Source organism: Tigriopus californicus, chromosome 4 (genome assembly GCF_007210705.1).
Source record: "Tigriopus californicus strain San Diego chromosome 4, Tcal_SD_v2.1, whole genome shotgun sequence".
Taxonomy (NCBI): domain Eukaryota; kingdom Metazoa; phylum Arthropoda; class Copepoda; order Harpacticoida; family Harpacticidae; genus Tigriopus; species Tigriopus californicus.
In genome coordinates, this window is record NC_081443.1 from 863,012 (window position 1) to 887,776 (window position 24,765).

A 24,765-nucleotide genomic window follows, 5' to 3' on the forward strand; every position below is an offset into this window, starting at 1 on the left:
GGAGTCAGGTATAGCTGATCTTTCCCGTTGTCAGTATTACTTAAAAGCTTTAAGTATCAACTGAAATATCACTTACTCACTGGACTCATTTATTCCAGACAGGCCTTGATGGAGGAGTGGCATCTTTTTTTTAGTTGTCATCAATGCCTGCGATTTATTTTTTTGTTCCCTTTGCCATTGTCTCTTTTTTTTGTCATTTTACCATGACATCTCTTATTTGCCAGGCATCTGCACTCTTAGAGACGAGACTCGGAGAAGGCAAGAAATAGTTCTTTTCCAAGTACAAACAACTTTTCTCTTTTCACTCAGACGTCCTAGTTTGTAGATGTTCGTGGCCAGACCAATGACGCATGGCTTTAGATGAGTTGATATTAATGCTTCATCAAGGATAAAGCATTTCTAACACAAAATGTACTTATAGTACACACAAATCTTACCCAAGACATACCAAGAAAATGGTATTGAAATACTTAGTTATTGACAATCATGGGTTCGATTATTCAATTTACAACTCCAGAAATGAGATGAATGAATATTGTAGTAGAAACACATAGTTTCGAAAATGCAGGAATGGTCGTTGTCTCCAATGCATCTGCGATGGGTCCGAACCAAAATTTCAATGGCATGTTTCTCGTGCTTGAAGTGATTCCTACTGCATTGGTTTCCTTGCCAAATCCTTGGTCCGAAATGGCGGCGATTAAAGAGGAGAAAGGGCGGAATAGTGCTGAAATGAAGGACATCAATGGAACCGAGATGGATCGCTCCTCGGCCTTTGCACGCCAATATAAGGAAAAATTGTCGTCAGTGGGGTTTTCAGTTTCCTCTCGGTTCTTTCTGTATTAACATGATTACCCGTGCTGGAAAGAGGGATGAGGCACATGCAAACATGCTAATAATGGGAGACTGATCGTCCAAATTGAACCAGGCAAGTAAGCGAGAACCAACCAACCAACCAAGCAGTGGCTTTGAGAAAGAAAGAACGAGAGAGAGAGAGAGTTCAGACAAGGTTCAGCCGAGCCTTGGATATGCATAACAAATCATTACTCTTTCTCGAATAAGCTCGAGATCTCCCGACCACAATTAGACCTCATCAAGCAACTACCAGTCGGCAGGAACAGCCTTAAAACCAGCCCCTTCATGCATGCAGTCTACTACATATGTACGTACTAGTTACAGTTCCCCAGAATACTATGTAGACGAGCATGAGAAATTAGGCATGTGATCAAAGAAATTGGGCATTGGCGAGACGAGGGGATCGTCTGGCTCCTTGTTGTTTGCAACTACTTTGCTCAGACAGAAGTGTGCGCCTACGTGGGAGGTGATAATCAACTACCTTGGTTTTGTCTGCCATATGAATCCCAATGGTCCATGAGGGTTTCTTCTGAGAAGAAAAGAACCCAGGAACAACTCTCACTCGAGGGACAAAATTTACGAGGCGTTTCGTTGGCTCCTGCTTCCCACCATTCATTTCTCATTGACATTTCTCTTGCGAAGCCTTTCCCACTTCCGAAATACTGCCTAGAGGAGATGTCAAGATTGTTGTTGTTGCTGTTGTTGTTTTCTTCCTTTTATTATTGCCAAAAATAAGAAGGTCTACGTTCATAAAAAGGGGTGGGCATTATGCGGTGATATTTTTGTCAAAAATCTACCAACATCCATAATAATGTATTAATATGCACATAGCATTTCCCTCGGTTGGTCCACGCTCAAGAAACAGGTACGTCATTAAAATGAATTCAAAACTCATCATGTCCATTAATCATCATTCCCTTAGGGATTCGCTTTCCGTACAGGAGTAGGTTAATAGTGGTAAGACGACTGACTGACTAGCAAGCCAAGAACGTTCTCTCCACAGTCATTGCTCTTCATCATTGTCCCATGTTTTGGAACATTGGAACATGTTGGATCATCATGTTGGATCTCATGGTGTGAACGTATTGACTCAAGGAAAACAGACCCGCCAACAATCAAGGCCCTGGTCTTTTGGTTCGATTAATTTGACGGGTCCACAGAGACATCGAGAGACGGACGAAGGTCGAGGGTGACGAGATGAGAAAAGCCCGAGTCCATTTTCGCTTCACTTGAGCCTCAGGGATCATGACGGGATCCCAGAAGATAAAGCAACTTTCGGGTTCGACGTCTCTTATTCGCTCTCGATTCGATTGGGAATGCCGACTTCTCGGAGGTGGCCATTGATCTCCAAATTAATTGCTAGATTATTGCCCTCTTCCATAGGGGTGGTGAGTCCGCCTTGACCGGGTCTTTGCCGTCCATGTGATGCCTTTTGATGATGATGGTGATGATTATGATGATGGCCGCGACTGCCTTTGTTGGCCTTTGTGTTCCTAGCCAAGGACTCGCTGGAGGAGGAAACTTGACTCCCGGCACCTCCGCCACCGTCTTGGGACGGCGGATTCTGCAGAAGAAGATGTGTATGCCGTTACAAAATGGCCATGCCGTAATCACGAAGGCCGAAACTCGACGTCATGCCCCAGGCTAATCAACATCATTTAATGATAATGCGACAATTAATACAAACGACAAGTCCATGAGTTGTAGCTTACGTAGCTTCAGAGTTCTACGCGTAGTTCTCTGAACGTCTCCGAGCAAATGCCTGCTTGACCTCATTCGCATCGAAAATAACTGGGGTCACTTAGAAAACCGACCTCTGTCATTAATGACGTTCGAAAATAGTCCCAAGGCACACTATTAATCCCAAGACTTACTGGATGCAGTGAGAATGGTCCTTGGTGAGGATGACGCATGATTTTCCCCGAAGTGATAAGGCGGCCAAATCCCTCTTGATGAGAGAATGCGTATCCAGAGCGAACACTTCGTCTGAAAAAAAAGGTCAGAAGGCCATAAAAACAACGAAGGACTTTGAATCAATCACGGATCACGTGGCTGGTCGTTGCAAAAGCTCGATCCACATGGTGAATTCTGGAGTGAGCTCATACATTAACGATGGATTGCAGAACCAAAATGCTTCGAAATTTGGCAAAAAAGTGCACGTTTTAGCAACGTTGATCACTGAAGGCCATGAACATAAGAACAAAGGCCGAACTGTCTACTTTGAAACATGAGAAGAGCGCTAGATAAAATTAGAACCTCAGACAGCAGTCTCATCGCGAAGACATGGCCTTTTGAACAGCAAAAGGCCACACCATTACTTTCGCAGAAAAAGACTCGAAGGAAGAAAGGAAGGAGGGAACAAAGAGAGGGAGGGGGGTTGGCCTATTAGCCTTTGCTGTGGTTCTTTATGCAAACTCTCAACCTCTTGGAACATGCTAACCAAAAAAAGGGAAAAGACCATGACCAAGAGAGATGTGTAAGTATTCTCTCACAAGTAACTTTTAAACCCCACTTGGATGACTTTTCGCATGAAGGCTCTTGTTATGAAAGAGAAAAAAAAAAGACATAAAAAGAGAAATACTACAAAAACCGGCTCCCTTGTTTTCTAATTCAGGTTGAAAGTCAACTCGGCCAAATGACGAATTGACCTATATATGCACCGGTCTGCTCCATTGACGAGGCAATTTCGCGTTCTCTCTTTCACCTGAAAGGTCTCGATTCGATCCATGTGTTCGATTTGATTGATTCCAAGACTTACCGACTTCTTCTGCCACTGAAAGGACGGAACTCTGGCTTGGGCTTGACTCTCTTCTGTGACCTTTGAACCAATCTGGTCTTATCCGTCAAGGTTGGATGGACATCCATGCGGTAGAAACGCCAAGCAACAACTGGCAACAAAAGAACAACCGTCGTCACCAAACAAGTGAACCAGAACGTCCAATCTGACATAGCCTGAAATGAGAAAAGAAGCTTAGCTCCAAAGCATCCAACATTTTTTTTTCGTTGCCCAATGGTTTAGAAATTCAGCAGAGGGAAATGAAGCTACAGTGCAGGAGGTTTTGTTTTGATTTACACATTTTTTCAAACTGAACAAACTAGACTGGACTTTTTTAGAAAGCACTTTTCGACTTTTTCATTCCTGAAGCCAGCAGCTTTCCCGGGGATTCGAGTTGTGTAAGAGCCCTTGAAAGTGAATATAAACTTGGCTGAACATTTATCTCAATGAGTGGGGGAAGTCCAAGAACTTTCATCACACTCGTTGCTGTTGAATGGGCATAGGAAAAAAGGAGTGGTAGGAACTTTTTGAGGAAGTGGATCTCTCAGTTGGGAGCAGAAATCTTTTAGATCTCCTTTTTCATCATTCCCCGGAGAACCTTTACCGAGCCCATGTTCTCTGATGAAAAAAACATCGCTCTCTCGATCATTGAGAGGTAGCACGGAGAAAAAGCTCGCGATAAGCAGAGCCAAGAATACTTGGTTTCAAAGAGAGCGTCGGGCGAGCGAGTCACTCAGTCAGTCAGTCCACCAAGGAAAACCACATGGGCAATGAAAATGGCAAGCCTGAGTTCGGTCATGGAATGGGCTCTAAGGTCGTTGGATATTCCAAATAAACGAATTACATGCAAAGTCGTGGTTGGCTCTATTTCCCACATTTGTTTTGGCATCTAATCAAATTTTTGGTCAAGACAAAAAAAGCCATGTTATCCTAGTAGGAGCCTATGTATACATATACGAGAAGTCAAAGCTCCAGAGAAACAAGAAATACAAAAGTGTTCCATCATTGGTTTCCCAAACACGCAAAAGGTAAGCAAACGACTGGAAGGGATAAGCAAGTCAAGTCTTGAATTAATGCTCACCCAAGTTCAATGGATTTTATATGATATATCATTCAGTATGATGCATGTTTGCGAATATAATCGTATAAACATGTGTTCTATTTACCTTGGCCAGAGAACCGACATAAGCACCGCCAAAGATGTAATTGTAGGAGAACTGGAGCAAGAAATACACGGCAATGCTTCCCCAGATGGTGATATGGTTAAAGGCCGTCCAATACGAGGTGTCCAGGGCCACTTGTGCGGTGACCACAACCACAAGGATGGTGGCCACGACAGAGCCAAAGGTCATATGATCCGAAAGGCCTTCTCCGTTCCAAGAGATCTTGTCATGGTATGCGCCTAAAGTGGAGTACATGCGTTTGTTATTGAGATAATGCTTATGGATTTTGAGGCTTTTTGCTCATTGAGTAGTGCGATCTGAACTTGAGAAAAGCCAAGTCCATGCTGTTTACACAATTCGTCGGGGAAAGATTGGGGAATGAACCAGGGAATTTATTAGTGTTCTCATGCCTTGTTTTTTTCTGCCTGAACGTCAATGGTTGTTTGGCAAAAAATTCTAAGGCCTTTGGTTTTATTGGGTACTAAACTTTCTGACTTGGGAAAAACGCACCCGAGACGAAGTTTTAAGGAGCCCTTTGACATTAGATTAAAAACCCGTGGGGGGAGGCAAAATATGCATTCATCAAGGCACCGAAACTTAAAGGTTTCCAGTATTTTTTGCTTTGCATTGGTGGATCAACGGAGTGACTCGTCAAGATCGAAAGGAGCCCCTTTTTCAAGGTTATGAGCAAGTAAACTCGTTTTACTTTCGTTATCTTGAGTAAAGTTGCTATGACACAGAAAGAGTTAAAACTCGTCCTAAAAAATCGAACGCGTTCCAAGAAACTTAACGGTGTTTCGAACGCAAAGACAGCAGCAAGCACCTCGTGAAAAATGGAAAAACTGTGCAAAACTTACCTTGTGTGGCAAAGAACAGCACAAAACTGGCAAAGAATCCCTGAAATGCACTCTTGAAGAACTCTTTTTTATTGAAAAGAGAAGACATCAGTCCGGGTGTGTAAAGTTTGGGATATTTCAAGCACATTTCCGCGCTTACATCTTGGTCAAACACACCCAAAGCCAGAACGGGTTGTGAGGTGTAGAATAAGTTGTACACAGCAATGAAGGCAGGCTCAAAAAGTGTCTAAAACCATGAAAGAGAAGGAAACAACTCGGTGAGACATCAAATACCTATAGACTACCTAACACTACGTAGTGAAAGAAAATCGTGCTTTGGTGGTACTAGTCCACTGCTGAACTTCCCAATTTGTCGATGGAATAAGTTTCGTACCGTAAAGTACACACGAGGACCTTACAATCAGCTCGCCTAAAGACCTTTATAATTCATGGTACTTTCTATTGACCGATCACTTTGTTTCCCGTCTTGTTTTCGCCGACTTGGTCGAACTTGCTTGAAGTAGTGTATTGATCGTAAGGAATACTCCTGGTCCTCAGTAATCAATAAAACGGAACCAGAGCCCTTGAGGATTATCCTTGACTTGAAATGGAAGTGAAGTCAGTTCTCTTAAACATACAAAGGTTTATGGTAAAACGAGCAAGGGGAAAATCATTGGAGCACAAAAATAGCGGCTCAGCCACTCTTCCGACTCCTCAAGTCCAATCCTGACCAGAGCGAACAAGGACCCGAGATCCGAGATCCAAGAATGGGGAGGACTCAAATAAAAGGAGCCTTTTCTTCCTCTGCCCAAAGGCAGAAAATTGCCCACAATTCCATTTGCAAGCAGCCGTATGAGCCTCGAGGAACCCCACCATCGGGTGGGAACTGGGAAGTGGGGAAAAACATAAGGCTTTAAGAAGGAGATGTTGGGAACGAAGTGAAACCGAAACGTTCTTGATCGAATCCAAATCCCTAGAGTCCACTTCAAATTCCAAGTGATTCTCGCGTAACTCGAAGATTTCTCACGAAAATGGAATGTTGGAACAATTGTGAAAATATTTTCATTGCTAGAGGTGGACCAGGACAGCCAAGGAGCAGACGACCGTAGAAACTTTTCTATTGGATCTTCAGGAAAGTTCCCGGGAACAATCCAAGTGGAACATCAGGGACCGCCCAAATACCCAACAATGAGGAGGAAAGAAACCAAAGACGATTATTTTCGGCATCTCTCTCCTCTAGGCAATGGCTCAACAGCTCAAGAAAACTTAACTTTCTTCGTGTACCTTCTCAAAAGGCATTGGAACAAATTAGAACTTGTGTCGAAAAGGAACACACACGCTGAAAGTGAAAACATACACACTCAATTCATGAGCGTGGAGAAGTTGAGGCACACGAACATGCATGCAAACACACACACACGGAGGTCAGAGGAGGTGTGAAAATGTGTACGTGTACAATGTAGAAGTATATGGAGTGAGTGAGCGAGTGAGTGATCTGCTGATGCTCTTTTTCTCTCTCTCACGTCTCACCCATGACAAATCCCACGAGAACAATGGCGCTCCAAAGGCCTTGGAAGGCCGAGAGAGCGAACTTGGTCCTGTTGAAGAATAGGTTCTGGATGCCCGGTGCATACAACTGTCCGTAACGTGAGGCGCTCTCTTCGGCCACGTCTTGGTCCAAGATCCCCAAGAACACGATGGGCATGGACGTGTAGAACATGTTGTAGGTGGATATGAAAAATGGGTCAAACACGGTCTGGAACAATGACGACAATCGGGGGATGGTAGGGTGGTCGTTTACAAGGTGATTCCATTGAGCAGATGCAATGCAAAGTAGTTGAGAACACTTGTGTTATGAAGGTTTATGCGAAAGTCTGAATGGTGGTTTTTAGGTAGGGGATTGCAGTCATAGAAAGAATGGACAAAATGTAGTAGCAAAGGTTAGCACGGCTTTTTAAATATTGCAGGGGTACGAACTAAGGTTATGCTGATTTGGAAAACAAATGTAAATTAAATCGGAAACTGATGACAAAAATGTTTAGATACAGTTACTTTCATTCCATGGGTGTTTACTTCAACCGATAATTTTCGAGAGCTCTATTGTTATTGTTCGACTTTCATAACTTGCAAATCTAAATCGAGTAAAAAAGGTAGTGCAAGTGGTTCGCACAAAAGCCGCAATCGTTGTGAACGACTTTCAAGCTAAAATCCTAGATTCAAATCGCTTTGGAATGCGTCTCAACGCAAACGATGGATTTATTGGAATTTTTGCTCCCCTCGAGAACCGTCAAGGGCCCCCTTTTATTCGAGTTAGTTCTGAGAGTACTCTGACGTTGACAAACGACCGTCATCAAGACAACCCCAAAAATCTCGTTTTTACCGTGGCTAGACTTGGTAGTCGTTTCTATGATTCGTTCCCTGGCTTTCACTGCCTCCAATTAAGAAAAGAACATTCAATTGACGCTTGGTTCTGAAACATTATGCACGGTCTTTGTTTTGTAAAATGGAACAAAAATCTGGAAACTCGACTCGGCGCTTCTACAAAAACTTGGACACAGGAAGCCTTATTCAAAATTTATGTGGCGTGAAAAAAGTCCCGGTTCTCGAGCTCTGTAAAAGGGCACGGTAATAATGTCATTTCCCGCTTCTGTGTTTTATTCCTTCTCGTCAGTTTGGTTCTAAAAATTGGAGACAAAGTTTCACTGATTCAGAGTGGTTCCAAATTCAAAATCAACAACATGCTGTTTGACTCTCACATCTCTGATTTACTCTTACGTCGCTTGTCTATCCAAGCAAAATCCATTAATACTCGTCATGGTTTGAACTATGTCAATCAACCAACGACCCTCAATGAAAAAGACCCCGAAAGGAAAGGTGAGGAAACTTTGATAGTTAGGTTCTACCCACAACCACAAAGGATGTGAGTGACTCTTGAATTCTCTTATCACCGCCAAGGGAGAGACTCATTCCTGAGAGAAGGTAATTTATTCATATCAGTAAGAATTTGTGAGGAAAAGTAAACACATCATTGGGAAACGTCCCCTCCAATTATAAATCCCGGCAAATCTACCCAGTTTCAGGTCCTGGTGATGTTGTTTAGAAATGCGTGGGTAAGTAAAACTGTCGTAGCATACTCTCTAAACAAGGCTTATGTTCGCGTATTCTTTGATCATCAATTATCCATGGGTCTCTTCTCTTCCTTCTCAAAGAGGAAATTTGAGCCCTGGTTGTTGCCAAGTTTTTGAGCCCAATTCGTTCCACCTTCAAAGAGCATCATTCACTCCCAACCTTCTACCCGAAAAGGTAAGCAGCTCCATATAACCGCAACAATTAGCCCTACGTCTAAAACGTGAGCAAAGGCTGACAAATCGAGGTCTGTCGGGTTTATTCCTGTATCCTCACATTGGGCTCTGAGGAAGCTCAGCCAGTTGAGAACTCTAAATAATGTGAGAAGTCGCCTGGAGTGCCACCATTCCAATCCACTACTTCCAAGGAGATCCTAGGCACGTGGCACGAAGTGAGTAGGATCGCGTTGATGAAAGGTCTCTCAAAGGACAGGGAACCAACCAGAAACTTGCAAGTTTGGAACACTTTTGAGAGAAGCTTCCTAATGAAATTGAACGGCCCAAAGAAAAACAACTTCCAGGAGGAACACAAGAAAAAAGACAGGAGCGAAGTGGCAAAGAAATACGGCACTAACTAGATGTCAGTATGGTAGACTTTCGTTCCTTATTTGGTGGGTTAGTCGTTTGTCCCATTCGATCCCATTCGAGAAGGTATGTGTATTGGTGGTGTGGTCCAAGAGTTGCCGTGTCTTCAAGACCCGAGCTCGAATTCAAGGAAGGCCAACGTTTTAACAATGCTCCCTTGAGAGCACTCGAGGCTCATATTGCAGAAATTCGAAATTCAACATCCAACATACCGGCAACAACAGCATAAGAACGACAGCCATTCAGAGAAACAAGCTATCCTACATATAGTGACCGTACATATAACCCCTATTATCACTTGAACAACCATTGTGAGCAACGAAAGTTTTTATCAAGCTCCTTCGAAAAAATAAAAAATATGAAAGAGCAAATATAGCAAATTCGTTGTTTGGACTACTCTACGTTCAAGAAGGTTATGATAAAAAATATATACATATGTAAAAGAAAACTCTTCAAAATTGAAGTACCTCCGATAAAATTTCATACCTCATCACTAGGGACATTCACTTACTTACATTCCTTTATGCATGCTCTGACTTGTACACGTACTTACGTTAATCGATTGAACCAGGCCACTACAGTATGACCGTAAAGTTCTTTCCCCTTGAAAACAATTCGATTGTTTACGCCAATCTATGTTATTGTATTTGACCTGCTTCATTGTACTGGCTCGCATTTTTTATTAAGAATGTATTCTTTAATCTTACTTATCTTTTATGAAGAAAATGTCTTTGAAATTGCAACTGAAGGACAGCCAAATCAATAGTTGTGGTCCAGGGGTCAAATACATTACCAAAACTAAGGTTGCCAACAACCTTGGAAAGCCAAGGCCCCCGTCTTTCACAAAATACCGCAAATATCGTGGTTAGGTTGGAACAAAGAGGCAACCCTGATTTGACGTAAAAAATGAGGATTACATTTTGAGACTAACAAATGGGTTTCAGATATGCCGCTAACAATGTTACCTAGGTCGCAATCTCTCGGAATTACTTCTTTGATCAAAATATTTTCTCTTTCTTCTCCTGATAACGTAGAAATTAGGTTTTCACATCTAGCTCTATGCTTTTAGGGGTGCCATATACCGCAATTTCTAATAAATAAATTTTCAGCGTCAACTAGAAATGGAATGGGCATAGCTACGCCAACATGCTTCGTCACGGTCTTAAATTAACTTGTGGTTATTGCTGACACTTACACACATCATTGGCGATGCTAATCTTGACTTTAAAAAATGAAATCAAGCACACTCATCCGAAATACAATGTAACGTTCTCCTTCGAGCTTCGAGGGACAAGAACTTCACGGTAACAATGTATCAATAAACAATAATCAGAAAACCTGGCCAATCAATCAATCATCAGCCATGTAATTTGAGTCGATTGCCTAACCATCTCATTTTGTATAGAATTTGACCTAGGAAGATGGGGATTCAGAACTCCCCTGATATTCAACATTATCAATATGATTATGTATAACGATAGGGTAAAAGGGTAGAATATAGGGTATATCTCATTCGTTATGTCAGCTTTAGACGTCCAAGTTTCATCTAACCCCTTAAGAGCAAAGGGGCTCGCGAAATGAATGGATTTAAGATGACCCCCAAGCTTAAGGGCAGAGTCATCATCACTAACCAAAGCCCTGTACTATCATACAACCAAAGTGTTGCTTAAGAACACAAAAAAGGAACATCCTTGTCCTGAAACTTGGGAACAAGGAAGAAAGAGGTCCCGAGAAAAATATTGTATATGCTCAAGGAGCTCTCGAATGCAATATCTCAGTGCAAGGTTTTCTCACACCTTGATTTTCTTATGCAGTAGATAGATATTGGGCTCATGTAGCACCAGAGCAGAATCTAGGAGGGGACATAACAATGCCCTTTTATAACGTGAAAAAATACAGAATGACCCAATTTGAGTTTTCGTTTGGGCTACGTGATTTTGATAAGTTTGATCTTGCACAACTCACAACAAAGACTAATGATAAAATGGTCTTCGAAGTCATCATTGTCCTTGTGAAAAAAGAGTAACGAATATCTTGTTTGGCAAAAAAAGAGATGAATATGCGAACTAACAACTTTACTGTAGTTTCCCTTTTGTCGTTGATCAATCTTCTTTTTATCCTCACATGACTTTGTGCATCTTTTCTACGAACACTTTTCTAAAGAAGCTTGACAGTGACAAGATGAGGTACTATCATCCCTCATCGATGGATCATCATTTCCGAGCAGGTAAGCGTCATGTTCCACCCGGATCCAATGATTGAGCTTGGCAATTTTGTATTTTAGACGCGAAAATATAGATGGCAAAACTGTGCGGAATATCTCCGAAATGATGACGAATAACTTTGTGTTTGTTCGATAACTTACCTGTGCACTGAATCCGCAGAAAAATGCATACCAAAAGTGGCACAGGGTGAATGCGAAGTTTTTGTAGAAGAAATATCGGAGAAATTTGCACACCCTACGAAACGAAAGCCAATAAATGTCAAGGGTTAAAGAGACGAGGGAGGCCGCACTTCATCGACGCTGGTCAATCAGTCAACCTTCAATTCGAAAAAAATACCGTCCCACTTACCGATAGTACGACCACCGACCATGGACCAACAGGAGCCGTTCCAGATATCTAAACTGAGCCAAACTGTAATCCGAGGCCAAAACCGCTTGCATTCCTTCTTGACCGGATATTCCAACCCCGATGTGGGCGGCTGGAACGAGCAAAAAATGAGGTAAAAAACTGCTGATCTAGCATTGAGCATTGGGATCTTGGGGCGAAAGAGTCCTTTCAGTGCAAAGTCCAGTCCAATGGCTTTTCCATTTGATATGAAGGTTGAACTCTATTCCATTCCAAGGCCTTTGCGAAGGCCGCGAGTGAGCGGCGAAGAAAGAGGAACGTGGGACCCCGAGGCCTCTCATTGAAATGCCACTTCTAGACTTGATGTCAAGGTAAATTAAACGCCAAAGCGCTTCCAGCTTGCCAACTAGGCTTAATGTATGTAAACGCTCTGGAGAAGTATGGTGAAGGGGGAAAATGAAGCCTATTCCAAAACTTAATTCGCATTATCCCTCAAAAGATCAAAGTATGACTTAAAGGCAGCCCTACTTTACTTTGTCCCAGACGAGGACCACAAATCCTTTGAGAGAGGGTATCAAATAGATTAGGATAGATTCATGTCGGTCTTTCTTTCGAAAGTGTTTCGGTATAGTACAACCGAACCAGTGGTGAATCTTCAGGAGCACATGGAGCAAAAGAGGGCTGCAGCCTTTCCCACTAATCTGCTCCTTAATGGACTCATTTTCCGAACAATTTGTCCCACACGCCTCAGGCCTATCCCACAGGATGTTCTTAGCATACTTGAGCACACGACCGACCCCGTTAGTTCGAGACTTTGTCATGTGTTTTTGGCTTTAAAGTACGTAATCTCTGGGGTCGGGGGTATGCTTCACGTAAGAAATGGAGTGAACAGGAACCAGAAGTAGTTTTTCAAGACCATTAGTCCATGGCTAGCGGTTGTAAAAGTGAACTCGTTGTGCTTATCGTAAAGCTAGTACAAGCTCGTACAACATGTACATACAAGCAGTACACCAAGGGAATTAATTACAGGACTGTTTGTACGATTGCTCTTGCTGTTTGCTGTCTTTTGTACTCACTCTTGATCATTGACACATCATTGGCGCCATCGCCAATCGCCAAGGTTACGGCCTTTTTGTACTTTTTCACCAGTTCCACAACCATGGCTTTTTGCAAGGGCGTCACCCGACAACATATCACAGCTGGAAATGAACCACCAATAAATAATAAAACGATAAGGGCCTTCGAGATCTAGAACCCAGCCAATCTAGTGCGGGCACACACTCCGACATTTGAAAGCCATTTCAACTAAAAGGACACTCAAAGATCAGCAATAGAGTGGCCAGAGTTCAAGAACTGGGACAATGTGGCATTTTCCCGCATTTTCCCATAGCTCAACCTCACAGAGGAGGTTATGTACGAATAATAAAGTGAATGGGCGTCAAGTTAAAAGCTTATACGTCTCTCTTCCTGAAAAGATGCTATAAATAGCTTACATATGCGTCTAATCTCACTCTTAGAGACACTCTAGTAGTATCTCTGAGTGTGATGTTATCGTCCCCCAAGGAAAAGAGAGCTAGCGAGTGTTCTTGTTCCAATCCTGACAAGTCCAAAGACAGGCAGTGATTGAGAGAGAACGAATACTGGTGCGTAAAGCTATGTAGTTCGATGAAACACCATCCCACCAACACAACCAACCACGCTCTCTGTTTGTCCCATAGAAGGGCCTTCGGCTCTTGGCTCTCAGTTCATGGTCTAGTGGATAATATCCTTCTAGGGAGACGCAATCAAGCACACTGAAGTACATTTGCCTGATTCACTTTTGAATCTCCCGCCCAATTATTAGCTATTAAACCTAGGCACGTGCTTGAGGCGTTGCACCAACTCACCGTTGCATTTCTCGGCCACGCCCAAGAAAAGGAGTTCCAATTCCTCCGAAAGTGCGTAAACTAGGGAATGACCATTGATCACCAGAGCAAACCCGGATCTACCCGATTCGTCCACGTAAGAGCTCGGGTCCAGATCATCGCTGTCCGAGTAGGTCTCGCTTAACGTCAGCATTGACAAGGAATCTCGACTTCTTTGGTATTGACTCGTAATGTTTTGGATGGTATTTCGGTGGGTGACTAGTTGAAGTTGGACCTCCTAGAAATGAGGCAACAACAACCAGCGTTAACATTTATGCCCCGTAGAATGCCCAAAATGAAAGACAACGTCACAAGAAAGCTTACATCAAAGTTTTCACCGTCGATGATGAACGGGTCCTCCATGAGATCATCGGTGAGTAAATGACACGAGTAGCCGATATTGATGGCCGTCTCTTGTTTGTCACCTGTCAAGACCCAGAGTTTGATTCCGGCCAAGGCTAAATTGGCAATGGTCTCGGGTACTCCATCCTGGAGGGAAAAAGGCGATTGGGACTAGTTACATTCATGCTTCAAAGTGACGAGCTGAACGAGTCAGAACAAGTCAGAGCTTGTCTTTTGTTCCACGCATAAGGCTCATTTTCCTCCTTTGAAATTCGACCAGGCAAACCAAAGCCCATGGGAGAATGGAGAAAATGAACCCAACCATCCAAGACGGATTATACCTATCACCTTTGCGTAAGTGCAGAGGACCATGAAATACTTCTCTTACGACTTGCTGAGATGGAAAACTGTCGCTGAAGTGGAATTTTTTTCGAGGATTGCCATGCTTGTTTCAAGGAATTGCATGCACGCAAGTGCGCCAACAAAAGTAAGGTGACAACTTTGTCTCCCCTTTTTGTGACTTTTAGCCACTCCTTTTGAGATGGAAATAACTTGGTCGTTTTTACGGGAAATGTAATTTTGCATCCATGCAATGAGACGATATGTCAGATCCTATAGCTTCATACATAAGAGCTAAATTTCATAAAAACTCTGCTTGTACCATCTAAATGTCACTAAGTATGTTTCTGTTTAAGCTAGGGGTAGAGGGTGGAAAGGTGTCAATTTGAGACATGAAACACTTCAGACAAAAGTTGAATGCCGTCCAGACAAAATGCCGATGACATTAAAGCCATCTACAGTATTGTATGTTCGAGGGTGGTACCAAACAAATCAAGACTACTACATTTTCTCTAAGACTAAAAAATATAAAAAACTCGATTTCAAACATTTTTTGACATAGTCACCGTGCACAACAATGCCCTTTTGCAACCTCTTCGTCCAGTTGTCAAAAACATGTTGGAGGCCTACTTGGCAATGTTATGTCTGTGTTCAACAAGCTTGAATTTTAACTGTGGAAAAAGCCAAAAGTTGCAGGGTGCCAAATCTGTGCTGTAAAGGTGTATGGAGTAAAAACCTTGATCTTCCCTTTGGCCAAGAAACCCCTGGTTTTCTGGGGCTTTGCTTTGTCCTGGGTAATGTCAATTTGCACAATTTTGAAGGGTGGCTCAGACTAATTTACTTTGCATACAAATTTCTTCAGGGCCAAACAACATACCCAAGCAAACATTATATCATCAGAACCATGAGAGTTGCATCTTTCACATGAATCCAGTTTTGTAGTGGTTATTTCAAACGCAAGATTTTCAAAACGGTTGACCCGATTTGTTTGGTACCACCATCGTATATTGTGAATAAAGTGCCCTCAACTTTACATCCAACACCGCACTCTAGTCCTGGGATGAGTTCAGGACTCCTCTGAAAAAGGACTTTTTGAAGGACTCGGATATGTCTGAATTATGGGTTGACAGAAGGGATTTAGCAAACATACTACGCTTGGTTTAACGAGAGCTACATATAAAATAGGTATATAAATTGCTTTGCACAGTATTCTCAGAAGAACATGCAGGATTATTACGAACCACACATGATCATGCCCGGCATGTTTCTCAAGATTCGAGTAGAAGACTCGAATCCCATCCGGATTCGCCTCAACACTAGTATAGCACGTGGTGGAAAGATAGCCTAGTTTCTCTCCAAGCACTCGATTCTGATGGTGATTACCGGAAGCTTTGGCTTGATGATTAATGATGTTTGACTCACTTGTAGCTTATCTTCGATGGCCGTGGCGCCAAGTAATTGGAGGTCCTTCTCGATCTCATTATAGATAGCATCCAACTTTTCCTCCCGATTATCCAAGGCTATGGCAGCCTCATGGTGAGACGCCTTCCAATCCTCGAATTGCTCAGCACTTAGGTCCTTGACGCCCAAAACCAGAGTTCGCAAACCCTCGGACGCAAATTTCTGGAACAAGGACAACGCCTTCAGCATATGAAGTTTATACACGTCTTCGTCTCAGGAATATCAATGTGATCTATTAGGATGATTCAACACTGTTCAACACAGGCTAAAAGCACGCTCTGCCAGAATATTCCACTTGATTATCTCAAAAGCCCTCTGAATTTATTACAGTGTCTTTTTCTCTTATGAGGGTAAGTAAAAAAACTTGAGCAGAGAAAGTTCTACCTCTCTTTCTTGGTGCTTGGACCCCGTACAAGGGCAAAGTGATAAAAATCAAGCCGCCGAAACTAAAACTTTCCGTGGTTTGCATTAAAACAATCCTACCCAAATGTGGACGGGTGAGGTCTCGCCAATGGAACACTTTCTTGGCGGAGATAAGAAGATGGAAGTTAGGAAGTGGGAACGAGAGGGGCGAAAACAATTAATTAATCATGTAGCAACCGAGCCAGGTTCTCACGGAATATCAAGTTGTGTCTCAAGCATCAAAACAGACTAGACAATGGACGCAAGCTTGAGCACGGAAAAACTTTGGCTGGTTTGCTAGTGATCCAGAGGAGAAAGAACAACGAAAAGGGATCGAGGAAAGGGACCTCGGGCCATAATTATGGGTTGGAGGCAATATTGGTGTTTGCTCATGCCTATCTCCACATCATTTCTCACTCTGGTACGTTCCCGCAACCATCTGGGCGAGGGGGTTAGCTTCTTGACGATATCCATCCATCCATCTACTGAGCAATGTTTAGATAAGAAATTACGTCATCCAGAAACCAAAGGCTAAGTCAGTGAGTCAGTCAGTCACTCTTTCTTCCTATTCAACACGTCCTTGGCTTTTGTACTTGCAATATTTTGGGGTTTGGGTACAATGGGAACCTCGAGCCAATAACAGAAGAGCAATCGATTATTTTTGTTCTCGTCTTTTCGCATCGTATTATCAATATAAATGTAACACACATTGAAGCTAATGAAGAAATCCCCTTCCCCCTAAAAAAAGAAAAAAAAATAGTGGAATGTAAACCCACTTCAATGGACTGAAAAATCTGACGATTGGTACCAAGGTAACGTAATACAAAAGTTGTTTCGACCAAGCAGGTCAATTTTCATGGACAAGCACAAATCGAGGCAACAGTGTCGTCATCCATCTACGGTTCAGCTCCAGGAATTTACCCAAATATGCAGTCTGGAGAACAACACAAATATTTACCTTCGCTCTTTCTTCAAGAACAAATCAAGGGATCGTCGGTCTCCAATCGAGTCCTTGATTCATCTCATCATCATGGTTGACTCATAAATCCTTACTAAAATGAGGCAATTCTAACTTGACGGCATTGGATAAATTAACATCAAGAAGTAACCCGTTCTAATAGCTAGGATGCCTTCAAAATTACGTTTTAGTCGCCGAAATGAACTTAGTGACCCGGTGGCGGGACATAATTTCCTCACGCCAAAAAAACGAGCGTGACTCCAAGCGACGCAGATTGCAAGAAATAGAAATGTTATGGAACTTTTCAAGGACTTCTTCTGGGACGAGTCATCCATGAGCAACCCTCACTAGTTGCTCAATCCATGTGGAATTTGCATTTGCCCGCAATTCCTAACGTTGACGAAGTGCAGACTTTGGTGACACAGCACTTTGCATATAGATCCCTTGAACAAGACATGCACTCAAATCCAGGATGACGTCTAATGAAATAAAAAGTTTTCCATCCAAAAACTATGCTTCTCTCATCGCCTGGCCATTGTTCGTCCTTTCCACTTATTGCAAGTTCTTCGGTACGAAAGTTCCCTAATCCAATAATTCCACCGACCAATGGTACACAAGCGGGAAGCCTTTCTCCGCGTTTCAACCCAAATCCAAAACGATGTCTGGTGGTTATTCCTGGATGGAACCAACAAATGGTCTCCTTCTGGCAAATCCTGGGATCAGTTTGTTGGCTTAGCTTTGGATTTCCAGGTCATGTGCTCTCAAACTTAGGATGCTTAGATATCCAAAACTTTTGATGTCTCTTCCACTTCACAGTGAATCCCTCTGACAATTATGGCTGTGGGAAAACTTACATCCAGATGGTCTTGAACCTTGGTTTTAACTTCGTCGTCGTGGCCAGCCTTGAGCCTCTGAAACACCACCGTATCAGCTCCTGAAAGTTGAAACATGATGTTGGTCCAATCAAAAAAAGGCTCTTTCAAAACCTTGTGGCTATGATCATATTGCTTACCTTTGCAATATAACTTGATCCGGTTGTCTCTTCGCACTATCACAGACATGCGCTTCCTGACATTATTGAAATCGAGAATGCACAACACCTCGTAGATTTCCTCCTAAAATAAGGTTTCGATAAATCCCCTATGATCTGAGAATCCATTATGAATACATTTGGCAAGTGCCACTTTTCAATTTGAGGAGATAAACTTATTGTGATCGAAAGCAGGGCTCCAAAAAGAAGTCCAAACTCACCTTGCCATTGCATGAAATCGTCACACTTCGGGGAGAACGTTGCAAGAACACGAACCCAAAGTTTCTGGCTGCCGAGACCAGAGCATTTTCGTCGGGCGATTGAGCTTGATATTCCAATTTCCCTGAAAAGAATCCACAGTTCAGACTTGAATTAGCTCTGCCAAGGAAAGAAGTCTTTGATTACGGTTGAAGTGTCTTTGAACTCCACAGGAAGAAAGCCTCATCAACTCTCAAATCACCTCTCTTTCTCTCACAAAGTGCCCAAAAGGCGAGAAACTTGGGCCAAGTGAGTTTGAGGTCAACAAAGACTCGGGATGATTTGTCGACTTTCGACAGACCGGGCTTTTAAGGCTAAAAATGAATGGGCCAGTCAATTGAGCTTACCATCTTTCTCTGCGGGCATGACTGTGTGACAAATGGCCAGACATCGGAAGAACTCGTCCACATCTGAATTTGAACCCACGGCATCCAACAGGCTTTGGTCATAGAAGTCAAATGTGGCTTCAGACATTGGATTGGCGGAGAAATCGACCTTTTTCTCTTTCTGTGGGTGGTAACGAAGAGAAAAAAGGCGAAAATTAATGGACTTATTGTCACAGTAGAAAGACCAATGATGCTTGATGTGACTGTCGCAGTTTTTTGAGACTTACTCTCGACAATTCCACTTAAATTGACCTTCGGCCAAAGGAAACATTTAGAGAAAAACCAACAAGAAGGCACATGTCATGCAGTAGAGAATAATCAAACAAAACAAATACTACACAATTAGTGCAAACACTCGCCATATTAAAGTATTTACAGAACCAAATCACCATTTTAAAAAAAAACATCTCTCCATAAAACTTTGTACAACTTCAACCAAATCGAATGCGCCCAAAGCAAGTTCAACTTTGAAAGGAGTACAAATTCAAACCTTCTTCAGGGAGGTTTTTTTGACAAGATGAAAATACCCAACGAGCCAGATCTGACCAGCAATGGTCACGCTGAGTAAAAAACGATCGGCATTTTGATTGACCGCCATTTTGAGGGTAAGCAGAGATATTTTGTCATTCCCAGAGAGAACTCTTATTTTAGACACTGTTGCTTTTTGAAATTGTTATTTGGATCCTAAGAGAACTCCGCTTTAGAGAAGGTAATTCAAAGCAAAAATGGAGGTCAACTCCAGTCACAAGTAATACTTCAACTTTGCCTTACGACTTGGTTCAGATCTCAATTTACAATTGTATAGTACATACATAATGTTCGATTATGCCTCACCCAGAATCACATTAGGTTAAAATTAGGCGCCTCCTTTCAAAGGAAGAACATAAGCTATTTAACGCATGCTCGAAATAAAGTTTACTTTTGCGAGAGGGGCCGCATTGGGCTGTTTTAAATTGGAACTTTTGGGTTTGTCCGGCTGCGTTTTGGGACGGGCTCCCAGACTTCCATTTGTCGATATGGCGGCAATTTGGGGCCTCTCGTCACTCGGATTGGGCAATTGATAATCAACGCCTTGGATATTGGCAGTGGCCTCTCGAATGAGGAATCGACTAAAAATGTCGGTGATGAGTGCAAACGAGGGCTCCTCTCGCTCCAAATGGGCGGTAGTTTCATCCTAATCAAATATTGGGAGTAGTGTGGTGATAGCGAGCAGAAAAAAGAATGCCGTGCTTCGGTTGTTGCTAAAGTTTTTCTAGTACTAGTAGTGATATTGCCATTGCTTTCCGGATTGAGATAATCACACTCGAGGGGTGGAAGGGGAATGAAAAGTTAAACATATACTGCAGGTGTAATATGTGTTAAATACGAACGTGCTCGAACGGTTTGGTCTGTCGTAGGCTAAGGGTTATTGGGCAGGCAGGCCAAAGAGCTTACCATTATTTTGGTCAGTTGGCTCACGGTAATCTATTTAGTCGTCAAGGAAGGCACAAAAGATTATTACGGATTTATCCACACTGATTTGAACTTTACAACAGCCTAGTTAGGATTCATCGCCTAATAGTAGCATCTCTTATACTATACTTATATATAAATATTAGGCTATGTTTCTGTACGGTACAATCTCACCTCTTCCGGGTCCACTTCTTGCTCTGTTTCGTTGATAACATCTCCGTAGCAGACACCACGGACAGTGCATTTATTGAAGGTCATTATGTTCTGGGGAGAGAAGACGAAATTTAGACGATATTGCACCGATATTTGCAAATAGCATCGTCTAATATCCGAAGAGATTGAGCTGAAGCTAGTTAGGAATTTGGCTCTTGTTCCTTTCTTTGTAGTCCTAGATGTTTGACGTGTCGATCTTTGGGGTTGAAGCGATAGAATATTCAGACGGTCAGTCTACTGTTTACTACCAAACGAAGATAACCTTTTCTGCATCTCGATTTGTACCTTCGACATTGAATGCGTAAGTGGTCTATTGCTACGACTCTGTATTGGAAAGAATGGGCCGTGTGCCTACAGGGTTTTTTTCCCTTCTTTCTTTCAAATTGGTCAAAAAGGGGGAAATTTGTTCTGAAGGATTCTTTTGAGAGGCGGAGAGAAGTACATTCTGAAAACTTGAGAAAAGCTAGGCTTATATTTTAACCAATGCTTTGGTGCTGTCCACTCAGACCTCTTGGCTGGGCATGGGTACTCAATGTAACCTTGAGAATACTTTTATCTTTTTTCCCTCTTACCTGAGTAAGGGTTCCCGTTTTGTCCGAAAAGATGTATTCGATTTGTCCGAGCTCTTCATTGAGGGTAGTCGTTCGAGCTCGGGCAGGGGTGTCTGTCTTTTCATAATACATATTCAAGTCCCAACCAATCAAGAAGCTCATGGCCAATCGGATCACTTCCACGCTGGAACATCGAGCCGAATGGTCAGAAAGGTTAAACTAGGTGCGCATGGAGGAAAGGAGTTGACAAAGAAAGCATCACCATTTGATGAAAAGAAAATATTGGAGGAAGACGAAAACTAACAGGGAAGGTCCTCGGCCCCATCAAATTACGAATCCTGGTCCCAAGGTATAAAGTACACGTTTCCCCAATCTCCACCACAGAGAGATGAGAAAGCGAGTTCCCAGCATCTTGTTCCATGCAGACGTGTACATGGATAAAACAAGAGGTTTACCTGACATAAAGAGAGATTGGAACCACAGTGTTGAGGACTATGGCATACGAAAAGAACACCAGGAATGAGATCAGAGTGGCTCCACTTATGGGTTCCGTTGGGATTATGGAGTCCCAAGGCAAATAAATCTAGAATAAGTGAGAGGAAAGCCGTTCATGACGGGAGATCGAGGCAATCGGCTCCATTCCGATTTGTCCTTAATAGAAGATACTTTTTCCTTCATGATGAAAAACAAACCAAGATGAAAGCAGTCGATCTCAGCTGGAATTTTTATCCAAACCAGATTATCAGCACATGCACAAATCATCTCATTTTCCAGATCGCGCTGAAGGAAGCATATTTTTTTTCCTTAAAGATTATTGGGGCTTTGAGTAAGTGTAAAACTGAGAATGGCCGTTCGCTTTATTGACATGTTTTTCTAACTGTATAACTATAAAGCATTCTTACATGTATAAAAGAAACGCATTTCTTAAGCAAATTTCATGCTTAGATTTTTCTTTTGCCATTAATCGGTTGCTGTTATATTGATGTCAAAGAAGTAGAAACAAATTAAATCGTTCTCAAGTGACGTAATTTTCTTCTCCTATCCTAACGTACATGTACAAAGAGAACGACTTCTTTAGCTTGGAGTTGCTTTTTTGCCGGGGGATTCGAAACTACCATTTGAGCCGAATGTTCCTTCAACGGGGTTTGGATAGACTATCGTCTAAAGAAAAGAAGGATAGTAGGACAGACCAGCCCACAAACCGAAAACCCTTCATTTAAGAGAGTTTTTTTCTCGCTCCACTTTGCATCTCAATATTACAGCCCCCCAGGCACCCAGCCAGACTCACTACTTAGATTAAGTGTGCACCATGGATAGGAGGGAAAGGATGGCCCATCGAAAGGCCGTTCCGGTTTCCGGAGGCCAAATCTGGGGGTATGCAAATAACGAGGAGAGTACGAAACCATCTGGTTGCTTCTTCGCCTTCTATCTCACAAACCCACAACACTCCCACTCGCTCGGATCGGAAAAATAAGACAAAGGGCCTTGCTCCGGCAAATTGAGTGACTACCATTGGTTTTCTTAGTCCCCTCTCCCCCCCCNCCCTCCTCCTCCATTGGAAGGAGCAAGTTATGGCGGAACATTGAGTACTCGCGTTAGTGTTCACCACCATATTTGTCAGTTCAGAACGTACGTATTTACGAGATTCTGTTCCCTTATGTGAAAATTGCACTTCAAGTCGTTCGAAACGGATGGTTGGTGTGAAATCCCAAACTACCGTCCCATTGATTATCCGTTCCAATAAAGGACCTACTTGGAATTGCTGTCCAGTGAGAGTCTCCCACACGGCAGAGGCGATGGTGCAAAACAGGCACATGCACACCAAGAAAAACACGATCTGCAATACAAGCCATCCTGGTTCAATGTTCATCCGTTCAATTTGGGATAACCCACTTCTGAGTGAGAGAGTGAATGCAGAGCTTCTTACCCCAAGAATGATAAAGTTCAACAATCTGTCGATACTAGTTCGTTTGAACTTTGTTTTGCCCGAATTCTGCATGAGCTTCGTGTCTCTTCCGGCGAAGATCACGACCCCATAACACCACAGGGTATTCCGTAGAACCGCCCCACGTAGCAGGATGTTGTCATTGTCCACGGGGAAATTCTGACCCTCCCAACTGAGGGTACCTTCGAACCTGGAGAGGTTATTGTTGGGGGCCTCGCACACGATGTGTCCATTGAACTGACTCAAGGCGTTCTCGTTTTGCCCCAACTGATTGGTCAGCTCCTCAGATTGGCGGGCTTTGAGATTGGTCTCCCTAGGAATGCATTACATAAGATTCCTTTCAATAGAAACATGGGTTACATTGGTGATCTTTTTCCTTATTGGAAGGGCCCTTCCTGAATGGATTCATATTCAAATGAGGTTGAGACCTCGAGAAAAACATTCTTTATGTACAAATATAAGGTCGGCGTGAGAGGTGGTAGTATGTACAAGTAGGAAAAACTTGGAAAGTAAGTTATCCGAAATCTGTAAATCTTGGGTAAAGTTTGAAAAATGTATTTCTTTGCGAGCGAGTTTGTGGAAGAATTGATTTCTAACCGACCAAGGAGAGGCTACATTAGGACAAGAGTGTTTGGAGTTGATTGATTAAGGCACTGATTTACAATCTCTTTTCACGACTTGAATCTGAGGGACTTAATGTAAGGCCTGGGATGGAAAAGGATGGACTATAATGTTTCTGTAAACAAGATTCGAGCATTTTCGTCATTCGTGATAGATGTTTATGGCCTTCGGTGTTTTTTTCCTTTTTAAGCGAGTGTCTGTTCGAATAAGAAGTTCCAAGAATATGTTGCTCTTGAACAACCATTCTAGAGCTCGGCCTATTTTTACTTCTCGGGAAATTGCCAAAAACCTAAATGGAACCTGAACCTTACCCGTCCAATTCGGCAGTTTCGATGTAGCACAAACCATTGGGATTGTGCGACGAAAGGAGAAGGATATCGGCTGCCACAAATTGATTGTTCTCCATTCGAATAACGTCCCCGACCTGCAAGAAAATAAGAAGATGGGAAATCAAATCCTTCTTCTCCAATGGGAGATCAGTAATGATCACCACTCACCTGAACTCGATGCCATTTTTCCTCCACCAAACAACCTTTCCGAAGGACCTTGGACCTTCGATTATTGACTTGATTGTCAGTCCGATGTCGTTGCTGGGGAGACAAAGGATAAAGATCATAAAAAGACTCCAAGAGGATAACTCCCAAGACCTTGGTCATCATTTCGGAGCAGCTCCGAAAAGAGAACACCCCAGACAAGGAGAAGATAATTGGAACCTACCACATCGTCGTAGGCATCCTTAATGGCCGTTATGGAGAGGACCCCGATTAAAGGTACAGCTGTGGTCACTGGCGTAAGAGATGATATCACAGGAATGAGCTGAAATGACCGAAAGGAGGAAATGGTGCTCATGAAGGCAGAACCAAAGTGCATCAAAATGCATTGAGATCATCGTTATCGGGTACTTCCAGTGAGTTCTAGTGTGAAAGGCATGTTATCCAACTGAAGGGAAACTTCGAGTGAGAATAGCAAACAGGCGCAGCAAGCAGAATTGCAAAT

At 42.7% G+C, this 24,765-nt stretch overlaps 1 protein-coding gene across 7 annotated transcripts in view; it reads right to left on the minus strand.

Annotated features, from left to right (window-relative positions):
• Nucleotides 1-1,549: 1,549 nt before the first annotated feature.
• The window catches only part of LOC131878863 (phospholipid-transporting ATPase ID-like), a 29,044-nt gene continuing 5,828 nt past the window's right edge, over nt 1,550-24,765 (minus strand). For 4 of the 7 annotated variants that reach the window (XM_059225000.1, XM_059224997.1, XM_059225001.1 and 1 more), the window contains 24 exons: nt 24,487-24,585; nt 24,267-24,359; nt 24,081-24,193; nt 23,131-23,461; nt 22,957-23,040; nt 21,659-21,786; nt 21,225-21,387; nt 20,614-20,703; nt 19,907-20,161; nt 18,949-19,108; nt 18,565-18,686; nt 18,326-18,428; nt 18,168-18,247; nt 15,915-16,115; nt 14,136-14,300; nt 13,794-14,049; nt 12,984-13,106; nt 11,911-12,040; nt 11,703-11,796; nt 5,649-5,874; nt 4,795-5,030; nt 3,611-3,804; nt 2,727-2,838; nt 1,550-2,416 (listed from right to left, as the gene is read on the minus strand). In XM_059225000.1, the coding sequence (XP_059080983.1) occupies nt 2,144-2,416; nt 2,727-2,838; nt 3,611-3,804; nt 4,795-5,030; nt 5,649-5,874; nt 11,703-11,796; nt 11,911-12,040; nt 12,984-13,106; nt 13,794-14,049; nt 14,136-14,300; nt 15,915-16,115; nt 18,168-18,247; nt 18,326-18,428; nt 18,565-18,686; nt 18,949-19,108; nt 19,907-20,161; nt 20,614-20,703; nt 21,225-21,387; nt 21,659-21,786; nt 22,957-23,040; nt 23,131-23,461; nt 24,081-24,193; nt 24,267-24,359; nt 24,487-24,585 (3,831 nt within the window). In that variant the 3' untranslated portion in view covers nt 1,550-2,143. Of the gene's footprint in view, nt 2,417-2,726; nt 2,839-3,610; nt 3,805-4,794; nt 5,031-5,648; nt 5,875-7,157; nt 7,384-11,702; nt 11,797-11,910; nt 12,041-12,983; nt 13,107-13,793; nt 14,050-14,135; nt 14,301-15,914; nt 16,116-18,167; nt 18,248-18,325; nt 18,429-18,564; nt 18,687-18,948; nt 19,109-19,906; nt 20,162-20,421; nt 20,452-20,613; nt 20,704-21,224; nt 21,388-21,658; nt 21,787-22,956; nt 23,041-23,130; nt 23,462-24,080; nt 24,194-24,266; nt 24,360-24,486; nt 24,586-24,765 lie in introns of all 7 variants that reach the window. The other 3 variants (XM_059224998.1, XM_059225002.1, XM_059225003.1) reach the window with 3 other exon arrangements.